Source organism: Schistocerca cancellata, chromosome 8 (assembly GCF_023864275.1).
Source record: "Schistocerca cancellata isolate TAMUIC-IGC-003103 chromosome 8, iqSchCanc2.1, whole genome shotgun sequence".
In the NCBI taxonomy this organism is placed as follows: Eukaryota; Metazoa; Arthropoda; class Insecta; order Orthoptera; family Acrididae; genus Schistocerca; species Schistocerca cancellata.
Window position 1 is genome coordinate 228,514,629 of NC_064633.1, and position 15,927 is coordinate 228,530,555.

A 15,927-nucleotide genomic window follows, 5' to 3' on the forward strand; every position below is an offset into this window, starting at 1 on the left:
AGTCAACAGACAAGGCCGGCCTGTACGCTTTTGTGCTCTACGTGTCCCTTCACGTTTTCACTTCACTATCACATCGGAAACAGTGGACCTATAAATGTTTACAGACGTATGACGGAAGTGACACCCAATCACCTGACCACGTTCGAAGTCCGTGAGTTCCGTGGAGAGCCCCATTCTGCTCTTTCACGGTGTCTAATGATTACTGAGGTCGCTGATATGGAATACCTGGCAGTAGGTGGCAGCACAATGCACCTAATATGAAAAACGTATGTTTTTGAGGGTGTCCGTATACTTTCGATCACACATACTACACAGCAACACTGATGACACAAATGGTTTAACACTCTTCTGCAATGTTTTATATCATTCCACCGAGTTCTGCCATTACCTGTAACAATGGTAACTTTTTCATAATAATGTCACCAGTTGATGGTTAGTGTATAACACACTCTAATCTTCTTCTCCTTAAGTAACAGATGAACATAATTATATCGTGTGTGTATGTTCGATCATTTATAAAACCCTGATCCATTAATAATGTGATGGACCTGTCTGTAATTGTAAGTTAATTATTCTGAACGCATCAATAGTTGTAATTTCTTTCAAAAACTAATTTAACTACCGGTACATAAGCGATTCGTAAGCGTCACTTACAGCCACAATTTCAGCTTCTATTGAAGAAAGAGTGATTCATTGCTATAGATTACTTTTGTACAAAACCCGAAACATTGAAACTTGACAAGAATGCCACTTTTTGAATGCCGTGTGTATTTTCCACAACACGAAAAGCATCAGTGTAAGTTTCATCACTATGAGCTCTTCTAGATCTTAATTCCATCCACAGTTGTTAATTTACAAACCTAAGTATACGTTTCAGCAACGCAAAGTGCGACTGTGTCGGTGAAACTTGACTCTCGAAGCGACATTAACAGCATACAATAAATCTGGCCTTGTACCATTAATCAAGTAGACCTACATAAAATTACAACTGTTTCGAGATATTGTTCAATAAAACTACAAGGAGATGATTCACCCTCTATCCAAGTTGATTAAATTGGTAAAGATAATTATTTTGCATCAGTCATACCATATCCGTACTGCATACTGATTCATTTAAATATATTTGTCGAAACTATTGATTTGAAATCCCAGGTAGTGGTCAACATCTTGTATAGTGATCCGAAAAAATCAGCCGAATGCTCAATAATTTTACTCATTGAGTAAGCAAACCTCACAATCAGACTGTTATGAACACGATAAAGCAATACCATGGTTTCACTATTTCTCTCAGAACTTTAACAGGACACTCGTACCAGCGTACCAAGACTTGTTGTAAACCATATAGACTTTTCGTTAACTTGCATAGACGACCTGTACCATCGTCTTAGCCCTATGGTTGACGCATGTAAATTACCTCCTTAAAAATTCTGTTGAGAAATGTTTTTACATCAGTTTTTTTATATTCTATTATTAATTTGACAGATTATTGATTCTGTTCCCTTCAAAGTACTTCCCTCCCCTATTCTCAAAGTTTCCCGGGATGTATTTCCATTTCGCGAAGCAGTCGTGGATAACTTCACTTGAGATGGTCTTAAAGTTATGTGACGAATTTGCTTTGATGTCATTAATACTGTGAAAACGGGATCCTTTCAGCACTGATTGTAATTGCGGGCGTAAGAAGACATTGCAAGGCGCCAGGTCTGGCGAGTAACGAGGCTTCGGGGGGATAGTCATCTGATTTTTGGCACAAAGCTGTCGAATTAACATAGCTGAGTGTGCGTGCGCATTGTCGTGGTGCAAGGACTGTGAGCTATCTCGCCACAACTCTGGTCTCTTTTTGTGAATCTTTTCATGTGACGTAACGGTTGTTGCAAAACAGTCAATAAGTTTATCACTGATTTTCTGAACGTGCGAGGCATCAGTTGACGTGAAATACCCTCCTGGCCGAGGATCCTCTTCAATTGACTGACGATCACTTTTAAATCATTAAAATAATTTGTAACATTGCGTACGACCCAGATCTTGTTTCAGAAGTTGAAACGTTTCTGTAAAAGTTTTCCACAGTTTCACGATACGATACCGTTTCACTTTAATTTTTTTAGAACATTTATACTAGTTGTGATATGTTCACTAAATCATTCACTTAATTTGTTGTGTGCAATATTTTATATCTGTATAGTTCAGTCAAGTACTATTTTTCGTCCGCAGCTCGTGGTCGTGCGGTAGCGTTCTCGCTTCCCGTGCCCGGGTTTCCGGGTTCGATTCCCGGCGGGATCAGGCATTTTCTCTGCCTCGTGATTACTGGATGTTGTGTGATGTCCTTAGGTTAGTTAGGTTTAAGTAGTCCTAGGGGACTGATGACCATAGATGTTAAGTCCCATAGTGCTCAGAGCCATTTTTACTATTTTTCAATAATACTTCATTGTTATTAAAACTACTTGCTAAATCATAAAACTAGTTAAATCTGTGTAGAAAATATTGCTGAATTTTTTTTGGTGTGTGTGTGTGTGTGTGTGTGTGTGTGTGTGTGTGTGTGTGTGCGTGCGTGCGAGCGGGCGAGGGGGGGGGGGGGGGAGGGAGCGCAGATTGGCAGTTGTTGTAGCAAGGGCGCAGGATCGCGTCAGTGCAAGTCTGTTCACAAGTGTCATAAATTAGGTCTTATTGGCATAAAGTTAAAAATTTTCTCAAAACAATTAACTTTTCGCTACTTGATCCTATGTAGCCGGAAAACTATTTACCGTATGGGGTACCCAACTTGATAGGAAAGATGTTCAGACTGTGTGCTGCAGGATTTGCGTTGTTAGTGGTGTTAGTGCAATGACTTGGCGTTAGGCGTGACGTAGGTTTGAGACACAAACATCAGTGTGCATTACAGTTGCGTACAGTCAACATGAGTCTGGACAAGGTGAGAAGGGCTTTATTTGTAAAGCTGGTTCAGAAATGGTTCAAATGGCTCTGAGCACTATGGGACTTAACATATGAGGTCATCAGTCCCCTAGAACTTAGAACTACTTAAACCTAACTAACCTAAGGACATCACACACATCCATGCCCGAGGAAGGATTCGAACCTGGGACTGTAGCGCCTAGAACCGCTCGGCCACCCCGGCCGGCTTGTAAAGCTGTTTCATCAAAACAACAAGAATACTGCTGCTGCTCTTCTCGATAATCGACACGTTAAAGGCATATAGAGAGGTCCTTTTTTTCTCACTGGGTTAAATGAAGAATGCGACTGGGAAGTTCTAATTAACTGGCGAATTGTGAATCGCTCCAGGGAAAGGCCGACGGCAAGCAGTGCGAGAGCTGTGTCACGACAGCTTAACATTGCGTGGTTCACCGGTGGAAAAGTGCTGCAAACAGTTGTGAGATGGGTCTCTAGTGCGGTTCCAGGCTTTCCTGGTTGCAAATGGTCGTCACACTGAGCAACCTGGAACGTAAATATGATACGCAATTAACAAATGTTATGCTCTCATGGGAAAATTAAAATGTGTTTCTTTCAATGGTATATTCGTTATTTCTCTTCCACATGTCCTTGCAAATGTTTCCACGAAATTTCATTGCCGTGCGATCACTCACTGTTCATGCGAGTTATTATAACCTCCCCGTATTTTAACACGTGTAGTACTTTTCTTTTTCTTCTTCAGCGTTCGAACCTGTCATTGGTTACAGCGGTAAGTTTTTTCACTCTTCTGTCTACTTTCCTCCTTTCCTATTCGTTTCTGCACACTTAGCATACCCTATATCACTCATAATCTGCTGCATGCATGACATCCTTTGTCGTCTCTAGCTATTCCTTTTTTCATTAGCTCCTTCTGTTGTTGCTGTGTCTTAAAATGTGTCTTAAAATGTGTCATATGAATTTGTCTCTTCTTGTGTGGATGTGCACCGAGAGATCTTGTATCCTGCACTCTTCTGATCAGCTCTTCATTGGTAACTGTATCTCTCCAGAGGATTATCAAAACCTTTCTGTAGCACCAAATTTCCAAGTTTCCTAGCTATCTTCTCTCTTGTTTTCCTGCTGTCCAAGTTTCGCACCCATATAAAGCTGCATTCCAAACAAACGCTGTCATGATCCGTTTCCTTATTTCCAGGCTGATATTCTTGCTGCTGAGTAAGTTATTTCTCAAACTAAAAGCTATTTTGGCCTATATTTTGCTCACAAATTCTTCCTGGCTTCTACCATCCCTTGTGATTCCGCTTCCACATTAGGCAAATTGGTCTATCACTTCTAAGTCCTCTCTTCCAATGTTCATTCGTACCTGTTCATATTTTTCTTCAGTATTGAATACTATCGCTCTAGTCTTTCTCTTGTTTATTCTCATGCAATACCGATTACAAGAAACCATTTTCATTTGCTGAGGAAATTTTCTAGGTCTTCGTTCATCTCCGTGACCACAGCAGTATCATCAGCAGCAGGTCTACCCACTATCAATTAATTTTCATACCAAACTCAATCGTTTAGCAAAATTGGTCTACAGCATCCTGGTGTAAGCACTGACTGTAAGAGGAGAGAGAGAGCACATTCTTGTTCCACGCCTTTTCTAATTTTTGGCTCTTGTTCCGTATGAAAATTCCTAAACACAGCCACTTCGTTCTTACGAATGTTTTTATGTTATGGATATGCTTTCGTTGACACTCTGCACGTCTCCTGCCAGATAACTTTTCCGAATGCCTTTCTGGGTCTACAAAGGTAATAATAATAATAATAGGTTTATAGGTGACCAAATGATGTTGCAGTGTACAGTAAATCTGAACTCTTATTCATAAGTGGTTACATAGCAAAGTAGAACTAACGCCCTCTCAAAACTGGAAGAACAAAGTTGTTTTCAAGAACCAGGACTTATAAAATTAGGCCTGTATTTATGAATTTTAATAATAAATGTTAATGAATACCTTCTCATACTAGAACAAAACGGCACTGACTGCCTAGTATACCTTCCCATGCTGTCGGTAATACATATACTTAACAGTTTTGCTGAACGATATATGTCTAATCCACACTAGATGAAATATAGGGCTGCTTCTTGCCGCCCTCGCCATCCCCTCTGCCCCCACACACTAGTTAGCACGACACTGCAGTAAGTGTATCACAGTCATAAGTGCCGCGCGGGATTAACCGAGCGGTCTCGGGCGCTGCAGTCATGGACTGTGCGACTGGTCCCGGCAGAGGTTAGAGTCCTCCCTCGGGCATGGATGTGTGTGTTTGTCGTTAGGATAATTTAGGTTAAGTAGTGTGTAAGCTTAGGGACTGATGACCTTAGCAGTTAAGTCCCTTAAGATTTCACACACATTTGAACATTTTGAGCAGTCATAAGTCTGCAGTAAGGAGTGGTACAGTGTTACAGGCCTCGTGGAGTAATAGAGTTTTGGGTGTGGTATGGGCCCGTGAAATAGATGAGTTTAAGTGAAATGCAGACAGATGGAGGTAGGAAGGAAGTGGCATGCAGGATGTGATCCAGTTCGTCAAAGGTTAAGGGATGGCTTGCGATTTGCGTATCTATGTAATACCAGTAAACGTTCCACTTGGTACGGGATTAATTTTGAATATGTGTTCGATTGCTGTTGGCACTAGGTATGTGGATGTGAGATGTTTTGTAGTGGATAGTGAACAGAGTTGGTAAGTGACCGCTTCTAATAGAGTCAGGCTTCTACAGCCCAAGGAGGTTGCGAGATGCTAACAAGGGAACCTCCCCATCGCACCTCCCTCAGATTTAGTTATAAGTTGGCACAGTGGATAGGCCTTGAAAAACTGAACACAGATCAATCGAGAAAACAGGAAGAAGTTGTGTGGAACCGTGAAAAAATTAGTAAAATATACAAACTGAGTAGTCCATGCGCAAGATAAAGCAACATCAAGTAAAACGTGAGTTCAGGAGCGCCGTGGTCGCGTGGTTAGCGTGAGTAGCTGCGGACCGCGAGGTCCTGGGTTCAAGTCTTCTGTCGACTGAAAATTTTACTTTCTTTATTTTCGCAAAGTTATGATCTGTCCGTTCGTTCATTGACGACTCTGTTCACTGCAATAAGTTTAGTGTATGTGTTTTGCGACCGCACCGCAAAACCGTGCGATTAGTAGACGAAAGGACGTGCCTCTCCAATGGGAACCGAAAACATTTGATCGCAAGGTCATAGGTCAACCGATTCCTCCACGGGAAAACACGTCTGATATATTCTGTACAACACTGGTGACGGCATGTGCGTCACATGACAGGAATATGTTGTCGACCCACCTAACTTGTACACTTAGCGAATGGGTAAAAAGATTCTTCTACCTTGCCCGATTTAGGTTTTCTTGTGGATGTGATAATCACTCCCAAAAAAGTGATGAAAACATAAGAGTTTGTCACATAAACTGAAAATAAAAAATTAAACTTTTCACTCAAGGGAAGACTTGAACCGAGGACCTCTCGTTCCGTAGCTGCTCATGCTAACCACGGGACCACGGCACTGCTTGACTCCCAGTGTCCTTGATGTTGCCTATCTTCGCATGGACTACTGAGTTTGTATATTTTACTAATTTTCTTCATAGTTCCACACAACTTCTTCCTGTTTTCTCGATTGATCTGTGTTCAGTTTTTCAAGGCCTATCCACTGTGCCAACTTATAATTAAATCTGAGGGGGATGCGATGGGGAGGTTCCCTTGTAAGATAAAGTGTGTTGTTGAATGGCTTTCAGGACAGCTGTGTTGTGATCTGGGTACTGTTTCCTACCTTCGAGGGTGGATCAAGAAAAGACTGACAAATAACATGAATGTTGAAAGTTTCAGAGAGTGTTTGCTTTTGTTCTGTGTTATGTTGTTGATATTATAATAATTTTTGTTTCGCTATTGAACTCACTGGAGAATGAACATTGCACTCACGCAGACGCTGAAAGGATGTCACCACGCAACGCAGCCCAGGACGAAGTCCCGTGTACAGAGTCCGAGGAAGCCATGGAGGGAGAAGCAGGCGAGGCGGCGAACAGCGGCTCTTCCTCGTCGTCTACCCCTACTACTTCTCTGCCACCCCACCAGGAGCCGCCACCGTCACTGCCACCACCAGGGGCTCCCGACGTGCTGCCGCTAGACCACACGTTGCCAGACCTCTTGGTAAACTCAATACACAAGTGTGTTAATTTTAAGTTGACCAGTCAGCTCCCTAGACCTGAATCGCTAGAAGTCGAAAGGCTTCGGCCGATAGTCATTTGTTTATTATTGCAGCTAGTGATACTTAGCTGACAATATTGTATGAGGTAAATGTCTGCTGTGTCACTATTTCGCACTTCAGTCTATTTCATATTGTTCCCTTCCCTTCTGATAAGCGTACATTGTTACAATTAGGATCTCTATTAACAAGTTCACACAAAAGACAATTTCTGTTTCAGTTACGATCTATGAGCGATTATTACCTCCGTGCATGACTTTAAACGCCAATATCAAATATATTGCTGCCATCATTAGAACGATGTGCACATGTAAGAACGGAAAGTGAAGGAATTTCCAGTAACAAGGAGCAGTGTACCATCTGACAGAGTGGCCAATATCGTTATTACGGCCGGTCGTTGTGGCCGAACGGTTCTAGGCGCTTCAGTCCGGAACCGCGCTGCTGCTACGGTCGCAGGTTCGAATCCTGCCTCGGGCATGGATGTGTGTAATGTCCTTTGGTTAGTTAGGTTTAAGTAGTTCTAAGTCTAGGGGACTGATGACCTCAGATGTTAAGTCCCATAGTGCTTAGAGCCATCGTTATTAGGAGGGTAATCCCAAAAGTAAGGTCTCCTATTTTTTTAATAAGTACAACACTCTGTGTGGCAGTTGGTCACACTGTTATGAAGAGTGCTTCACGTGCTGTGTGTAAACATGCGCACGCCGCGCTGAGCTCAGTCTTGGCTTGGCAGCCGATGAGAAAGGAGCTCCTGTTGGATGTTACCGCCACGTGCGAATTGTGCGCAGTTATTCGGTCTTTGAACGCAAAGGGCACTGCGCCGATTGAAATCCATCGCCAATTGACGGAAGCGTGTGGTGAGTCGTGCATGGATATAAAAAATGTTCGCAAGTAGAGAGTTTACAACTGGTCGGACCGAAATTCACGACGAACAAAGGAGCGGGAGACCGTCAGTTTCTGAGGAGACAGTGTTGAAGGTTGAGCAAAGCATGCGTGAAGATCGGCGGATCACCCTGGATGATCTCTGCACGTTGGTTCCTGAGGTTTCCCGAAGCACCGCTCACAGAATTTTAACGGAAACATTGAACTACCGGAAGGTGTGCGCAAGATGGGTGCCACGCATGCTGACTGAGGACCACATGCGGCAACGAGTTGATGCTTCCCGCCCATTTCTTCTCCCCCTTGCAGCCGAACAGGACAACTTTCTGGACTCAGTTGTCACGGGTGGCGAAACCTGGGCATACCACTTTACACCTGAGACCAAGCAACAATACACGCCAGTGGAGGCATCCTTCTTCACCAAAGCCGCGGAAATTCAAACAAACACAGTCTGTCGGTAAAGTCATGACAACCATGTTTTGGGATCGGAAAAGGGTATTGTTGGTCGACTTTATGCCCACTTGGACCACAATTATCACTGACAGGTACTGTGAGACTCTGAAAAAACTCAAACGGGCAGTTCAGAACTGGAGAAGAGGAACGTTGAGCAAGGGTGTACACATTCTCCATGACAACGCTCGCCCACACATCGCTCGGCAAACCGTTGCTCTCCTGCAACAGTTTCAGTGGAACATAATCACCCACCCACTCTATAGTCTTGACTTGGCGCCCAGTGATTATCACCTGTTCCCTAGGTTAGAAGAACATTTGGCGGGAAAGCGATTCAGCTCCGATGACGAGGTGAAAGAAGAGGTTCATAACATTCTGAACAGCATGGCGGCGAGCTGGTATGACATGAGCATACAAAAACTGCCACAGAGTCTACAAAAATGCATCGACAGAAATGGTGATTATGTCGAAAAATAGCTAAATGTTCAAGCTGTAAACTGATGTAAACCATTGTAGAAATAAACAGGTCTATGTACTTATGAAAAAATAGGAGATCTTACTTTTGGGATTAGCCTCGTATAAAGCAGTCTTTAACATATGCTTCAGAATGCACATAGAACACTTAAACGCTGAGTTTATTGTTAATATAGGTATTGTGAGGACATTTAGCTACTGTGGTTTTCTCCGTGGATATCTTGATGCTGACAGAACAATTATTATGTTAACAAGCTATCGCCCTTTGCCTTTATAAGGCATGAACTCTGCTGCAGCCACTTTCAGTGGGGTGTCTGAATGTCTATGGAGGAATATCAGCCCACTCTTCCTCAACAGCCCAAACCAGAGGAGATAGTGTTGTTGGATGCTGGGGACTGTAGCGAAGTTGACGTTCTAACTTGTCCCAGAGGTGTTTCATTGGGTTCAGGTCGGGGCTCTAGGGAAGCTAGTCCATTTCAGGAATGTTATGGTCTCAAAACCACTGCCTCAAGGATCCTGCTTTATGACAGCATGCATTGTCATGCTGATACAATCAGTCATAGTCTCTGAACTATTCCTTGTCGTATACACTACAAATTGCTGTACAATTTGTTCATATCCTTCTGCATTTGGTGTTTTCTCAATTGCAGTAGGAGACGACGCCATAACCATGAAAAACACATTTAGACCATAACAACATCTCCTCTAATGAGCACATAAAATTCCATAAATGCATCCAGCTGCCCCTAAAGTATTTACTGTTCCTGGTGAACTACTCTATACACTACTGGTAAAAAGTTTTCGATCACCCATAGTAATAACTATATACTTTATTTCAATACAAAAACACATCGTACAAACTAACAGACCAACAAAATAAATATTTTCTGTCTCTATCATTGAGTACAGTACAACATGCTTTAGATTTTAGTCTCTTCAGAGCATCCACCCTTTGCCCTCAGAAATGCTGCTCAAACTCTTGACATTCTGGAGATAAGATTTTGTACCGTTTTTGCAGTTATTGCAACCCAACACATTTGTGAATTATTTCACACATATGCAACATTAGATACCCTCAGTTTTCTGACATCCCTTTCAAGTTCATCCCATGTGTTCAGTGAGATTTAAGTCTGGTGACTGACTTGGGTGACTATTCTTGGCCAAATCATATTTCTCAATTCCCCAAATTTCTCTGTTCTCCGGACATACTCTCCGCACTATTTAGAAGCGTATTTGGGATCATTGTCCTGCTGCAGAACGAAATTACGACCAGTAAATCTACTGCCAGATGGAACTGCGTTATTGATTAAGTATCGCCGGCCTGAGTGGCCGAGCGGTTCTAGGCGCTACAGTCTGGAACCGCGTGATCGCTACGGTCGCAGGTTCGAATCCTGCCTCGGGCATAGATGTGTGTGATGTCCTTAGGTTAGTTAGGTTTAAGTAGTTCTAAGTTCTAGGGGACTGATGACCTCAGAAGTTAAGTCCCATAGTGCTCGGAGCCATTTGACCAATTTTGATTAAGTATTGTGTGATATCCTTCCTTCTTTAATGTTCCATTAATTCCCACTAGGGCACTGACTTTACCACATGCAAAATATCCTCCATACTTCACTGTTGGCATCACACACTGGCTCTTGATTCGTTCTCCTCGAAGTCGACGAATAAACATTTGACGATAGCTCCCAAATACTTCAAACATAGGTTCAGAGGTTGTAGAGAGTTTCAGGGAGAGCATAAGGGAACAATTGACAGGAATGGGGGCAGGAAATACAGTATAAAAAGAATGGGTAGCTTTGAGAGATGAAATAGTGAAAGCAGCAGAGGATCAAATAGGTAAAAAGACGAGGGCTAGTAGAAACCCTTGGGTAACAGAACCAATATTGAATTTAATTGATGAAAGGAGAAAGTACAAAAATGCAATAAATGACGCAGGCAAAAAGGAATACAAACGTCTCAAAAATGAGATCGACAGGAAGGGCAAAATGGCTAAGCAGGCATGGCTAGAGGATAAATGTAAGGATGTAGAGGCTTATCTCACTACGGGTAAGATAGATACTACTTACAGGAAAATTAAAGAGACCTTTGGAGAAAAGAGAACCACTTGTATGAATATCAAGTGTTCAGATGGAAACCCAGTTCCAAGCAAAGAAGGGAAAGCAGAAAGGTGGAAGGAGTATATAGAGGGACTATACAAGGGCGATGTACTTGAGGGCAATGTTATAGAAAGGGAAGAGAATGTAGATGAAAATGAAATGGGAGATACGATACTGAGTGAAGAGTTTGACAGAGCACTGAAAGACCTGAGTCGAAACAAGGCCCCAGGAGTAGACAACATTCCATTAGAACGACTGACGGCCTTGGGAGGGCCAGTCCTAACAAAACTCTACCATCTGGTGAGCAAAATGTATGAGACAGGCGAAATACCCTCAGACTTCAAGAAGAATATAATAATTCCAATCCCAAAAAAAGCAGGCGTTGACAGATGTGAAAATTACCGAACAATCAGTTTAATAAGTCAAGGCTGCAAAATGCTAACGCGAATTCTTTACAGACGAGTGGAAACACTGGTAGAAGCCGACCTCGGAGAAGATTAGTTTGGATTCCGTAAAAATATGGGAACACATGAGGCAATACTGACCCTACGACTTATCTTACAAGCTACACTAAGAAAAGGCAAACCTACGTTTCTAGTATTTGTAGACTTAGAGAAAGCTTTTGACAATGTTGACTGGAATACTCTCTTTCAAATTCTAAAGGTGGCAGGGGTAAAATACAAGGAGCGAAAGGCTATTTACAATTTGTACAGAAACCAGATGGCAATTATAAGAGTCGAGGGGCATGAAAGGGAAGCAGTGGTTGGGAAGGGAGAGAGTAGTCTCTCCCCGATGTTATTCAATCTGTATATTGAACAAACATTAAAGAAAACAAAAGAAAAATTCGGAGTAGGTATTAAAATCCATGGAGAAGAAATAAAAACTTTGAGGTTCGCCGATGACATTGTAATTCTGTCAGAGACAGCAAAGGACTTGGAAGAGCAATCGAACGGAATGGACAGTGTCTTGAAAGGAGGATATAAGATGAACATCAACAAAAGCAAAACGAGGATAATGGAATGTAGTCGAATTAAGTCGGGTTATGTTGAGGGTATTAGATTAGGAAATGTGACACTTAAAGTAGTAAAGGAGTTTTGCTATTTGGGGAGCAAAATAACTGATGATGGTCGAAGTAGAGAGGATATAAAATGTAGACTGGCAACGGCAAGGAAAGTGTTTCTGAAGAAGAGAAATTTGTTAACATCGAGTATAGATTTACGTGTCAGGAAGTCGTTTCTGAAAGTATTCGTATGGAGTGTAGCCATGTATGGAAGTGAAACGTGGACGATAAACAGTTTGGACAAGAAGAGAATAGATGCTTTCGAAATGTGGTTCTACAGAAGAATGCTGAAGATTAGATGGATAGATCACATAACTAATGAGGAGGTATTGAATAGAACTGGGGAGAAGTTTGTGGTACAACTTGACTAGAAGAAGGGATTGGTTGATAGGACATGTTCTGAGGCATCAAGGGATCACCAATTTAGTATTGGAGGGCAGCGTGGAGGGTAAAAATCGTAGAGGGAGACCAAGAGATGAATACACTAAGCAGATTCAGAAGGATGTAGCCTGCAGTAGGTACTGGGAGATGAAGAAGCTTGCACAGGATAGAGTAGCATGGAGAGCTGCATCAAACCAGTCTCAGGACTGAAGACCACAACAACAGCAGGTTCATCCATGAACAGCATCTTGGACTATTGCTGCATGCTCCAGTTTTTATATTGTTGCGCCCATTTGAATGTTTTCACCTTATTATGTTTGCGTAATAAAGATTGTTTTAGCCCCTATGCACCCCTTTAAGCCATGTTTACGGAGACGGAGTTGCACTGTTGCTTGCATACTGTTCACTTCCTCGCGACTTTCAGGTGAAGTATGCGATTGGGCGGTGTATAATGTAGTTAAATTACAGTCTTGAGACGGGCTATAGTAATGCAACGGAAAGAATTAGTTTTCGAATTGTCTTTTGTTCACTGTTCTGTGAAATATGTAATTTAGCTCTGAGCCACCACGTGCGTTCCGTACGCATAATGTTGGCTACAAAAAAACAATAAATGAAGATGTGAAGCAGCTGCTACACGCATCGCACTAAACAGAAGGCCTCCGCAGTGTATAGCTGGACTTCAGTAAATATGGCTTCGATGTCTGTGGGGACCAGTTCGAACACTCGTCGCATAAATCCAGTTTGTAGTCAATGAATCTGAATTGTACACTAGTATCCAAAATTAAAGCAACAAACCACTATTTGTCCGTCCTGTGTCTAATTCACGATGTAGTCATGCAGACTGCCGGCATGTGTCCGAAGGATCGTGTTCTGCACGAAAGGTGGCATTCCGGTCAACGAGCAACCACGCCAACGATGACGTCAGGGCACATATCATACGGGAGAGTGTTTGCCGATTAGTCCCACATCCACAGTCGCTGTATATATTGAAGGAGGGTCATAGGAAGAATGGAAGCCGGACAGGCGCAAACTTATGTGGCCCGATGGCTTTAATGTGATTCGTTTTGTTGTTTCTCGGATGTGGCGACGGTTTATAGAGACCAAAACTGTGTCCCAAGACCAGGGGCGGACCAACCGCGTGTGACATCAGAAAGATAGGATCGTTCTTTGGTTGTAAGGGCACGACGGTACCGCCTTAGTATTGCACGGCAACCGGCATCTGATCTTTCAGCATCCACTGGACTTGCTGTATCGAGGAAGAGGGTGTACAGAAGGCTTCGGCAGAGTGGCCTTCATTGCCTCTGACTGGTCTAGACAGAGGAGTACATCTGAAGTGGAGTCGTCAACATGCCACCTGGTCGGTCGAACAGTGGACAAATGTTCTTTTCACGAATGAGCCCGGATTTTGTTTGCAGAGTCTGGAGAAAACATGTTGAAATTTACCGATACCGAGGGGGGATCCCTAATGGTGTTGGCAGGGATTACGTTGACCACTCGAACACCTCCTCATGAAATTATGCTGGTGAATAGGCAAGGTTTAACTGTTGCCAGTTATCGCGACAAGATCTTGGGACCTCGTGTGCGACTGTTGCGAGTTGCTTTGGGCCCAGATTTCATATTGATGGACGATAATGCTCGACTTCATAGAGCACTGGTAGTTGATGTTTTCTTGTAAACGGAAGATATTGCGCGCATGGCGTGGCCTCCTCGTTCTCCCGATTTGAATTCCATAGAGCACGTCTGGGATGCATTAGAGAGACGTACTGCATCACGTTAGCATCCACCAACCACTCTCCAATACTTGCGAGCAGCTCTGCGGGAAGAACGGGCGTTATTGTCTGGAAATGAGATTGATGACATCTTTCACATCATGTTCCGTCGTTGTCAGGCCTGTATTGATGCCAGAGGCGGTCACACCCCATACTGAGCACATTAACCAGTTGTAGGAATGCGCGTGCAAATCCTGTAACTTGGAAAAAAAGGAAGAGCATTTTTTTCTACTGTTATGCATTTTGCAGTTGTTTACGTTCTATATTCTTCACACTGTTTCTACTTTACTATAATCTATTTAATTATTTTGTGGCAAAATAAACGCAACCCTGCAAAATTTCCGTTTGTTGCTTTAATTTTGGACAGCAGTGTATTTAAAAAATGCTGGCAGGGGGTGCTGGCTAAAATACCAACACATTCACACGGAAGTTAAGCTTCTCCCACCATGTTGTTGCTCTAATGACAAGCGAGATGCAGCTGAATAAATTCGTCAAAAGACCGATATTTTTAAAAATTCTATTGAGTAGAAGCAGTTTTCAAGCAAATATAATGATTTCGGTTTGTGCTTGAAGTTAATTTTGTTGTGTATTAAATTTTTACTTACAATACAGTTCAAATTGCAGTAAATAATAATTATAGCAAGCAGTTTCAATGATGTCATTGTTAGACAATTTTCATGTTGAGAAAAATTGTACTTCACGTCCTCACAAATCTGTGTCAGCTGTTCTCGCCTCCCGATGTCACATGGAGTAAATCTATGGAGCAGTGGACGCAATGTCGTCAAGATATGAATTAACATTTCTCTCATGGCGACTGATCGAAATTGGTTGTAATATTCACTGTTCCCCCTCATAGATTTGAACATATAATATGATGTACCGTAGGCAAATGAGCCTGACTGTTGTCCACAACAATGCAGTCCGGCAACGTGGACTTTGTTTGCCCGCTCTCTGCTGTCGCGCATGAGCAGTTCTCATCCCTTCGATGCTCCACCTCTATGCGCGGAAGCGCCGTCTTACGTGACGCGAGCTGTAGAATGATGCAGAGCTACTATAATTACAGCACGTTTTTTCAATTCCAATCTGCTGCTTCTGTCCCATTAGAAGTTTATACACAGTGTGAATCTAAAAGAATCATACGAATGAAAAGAATCATAACTATTATGTTAACTGAGATATGTAGGTGAACAACATACTGTTGTAAAGAGCAAACTCTCGAGTTCACACTAGGTAGCAGCAGTGCGCGTCCATTTCAGTTCTAGTAAGAATGGTGCTGGGACAACAGAAAGTATTTTGTGTTCTACGTTTTGGGCAGTGAGGGTCAGTAACAACTGTCCAGCGTGACTTTCTTACTAGGTATGGTGTGGATCCTGCTACAGCACAGAGCATTAGACGATGGCACGAACAGTTCCGAGACACAGGCTGTTTGTGTAAAGGCAAATCGCTGGGCCGACCCCGAGTGTCTGACAGAGACGCCAAACGCATCCGCCTTAGATTCACAAGGAATCCGTTCGCCATGCAGCTCAACTCAACATGCCTACAATGTCCGTCTGGCGTGTGTTGCGTCGACGTGTACATATGAAATCATACAAAATTCAGCTACTGCAAGCTCTTCATGAAAGTGACAACAATGTGTGGAGTTCTGTAATTTCGTTTTTGGCAAGATGGAGGATGACAAGACTTCT

General features: G+C 42.7%; 1 protein-coding gene across 1 annotated transcript in view; it reads left to right on the plus strand.

Moving 5' to 3' along the window:
* The first annotated feature begins 6,871 nt into the window (after positions 1-6,871).
* Positions 6,872-15,927, plus strand: part of LOC126095481 (leucine-rich repeat-containing protein 56) — a 96,809-nt gene continuing 87,753 nt past the window's right edge. Inside the window, exon 1 of the mRNA XM_049910272.1 lies at positions 6,872-7,084. Within this exon, the coding sequence (XP_049766229.1) occupies positions 6,872-7,084 (213 nt within the window). The remainder of the gene's footprint in view (positions 7,085-15,927) is intronic.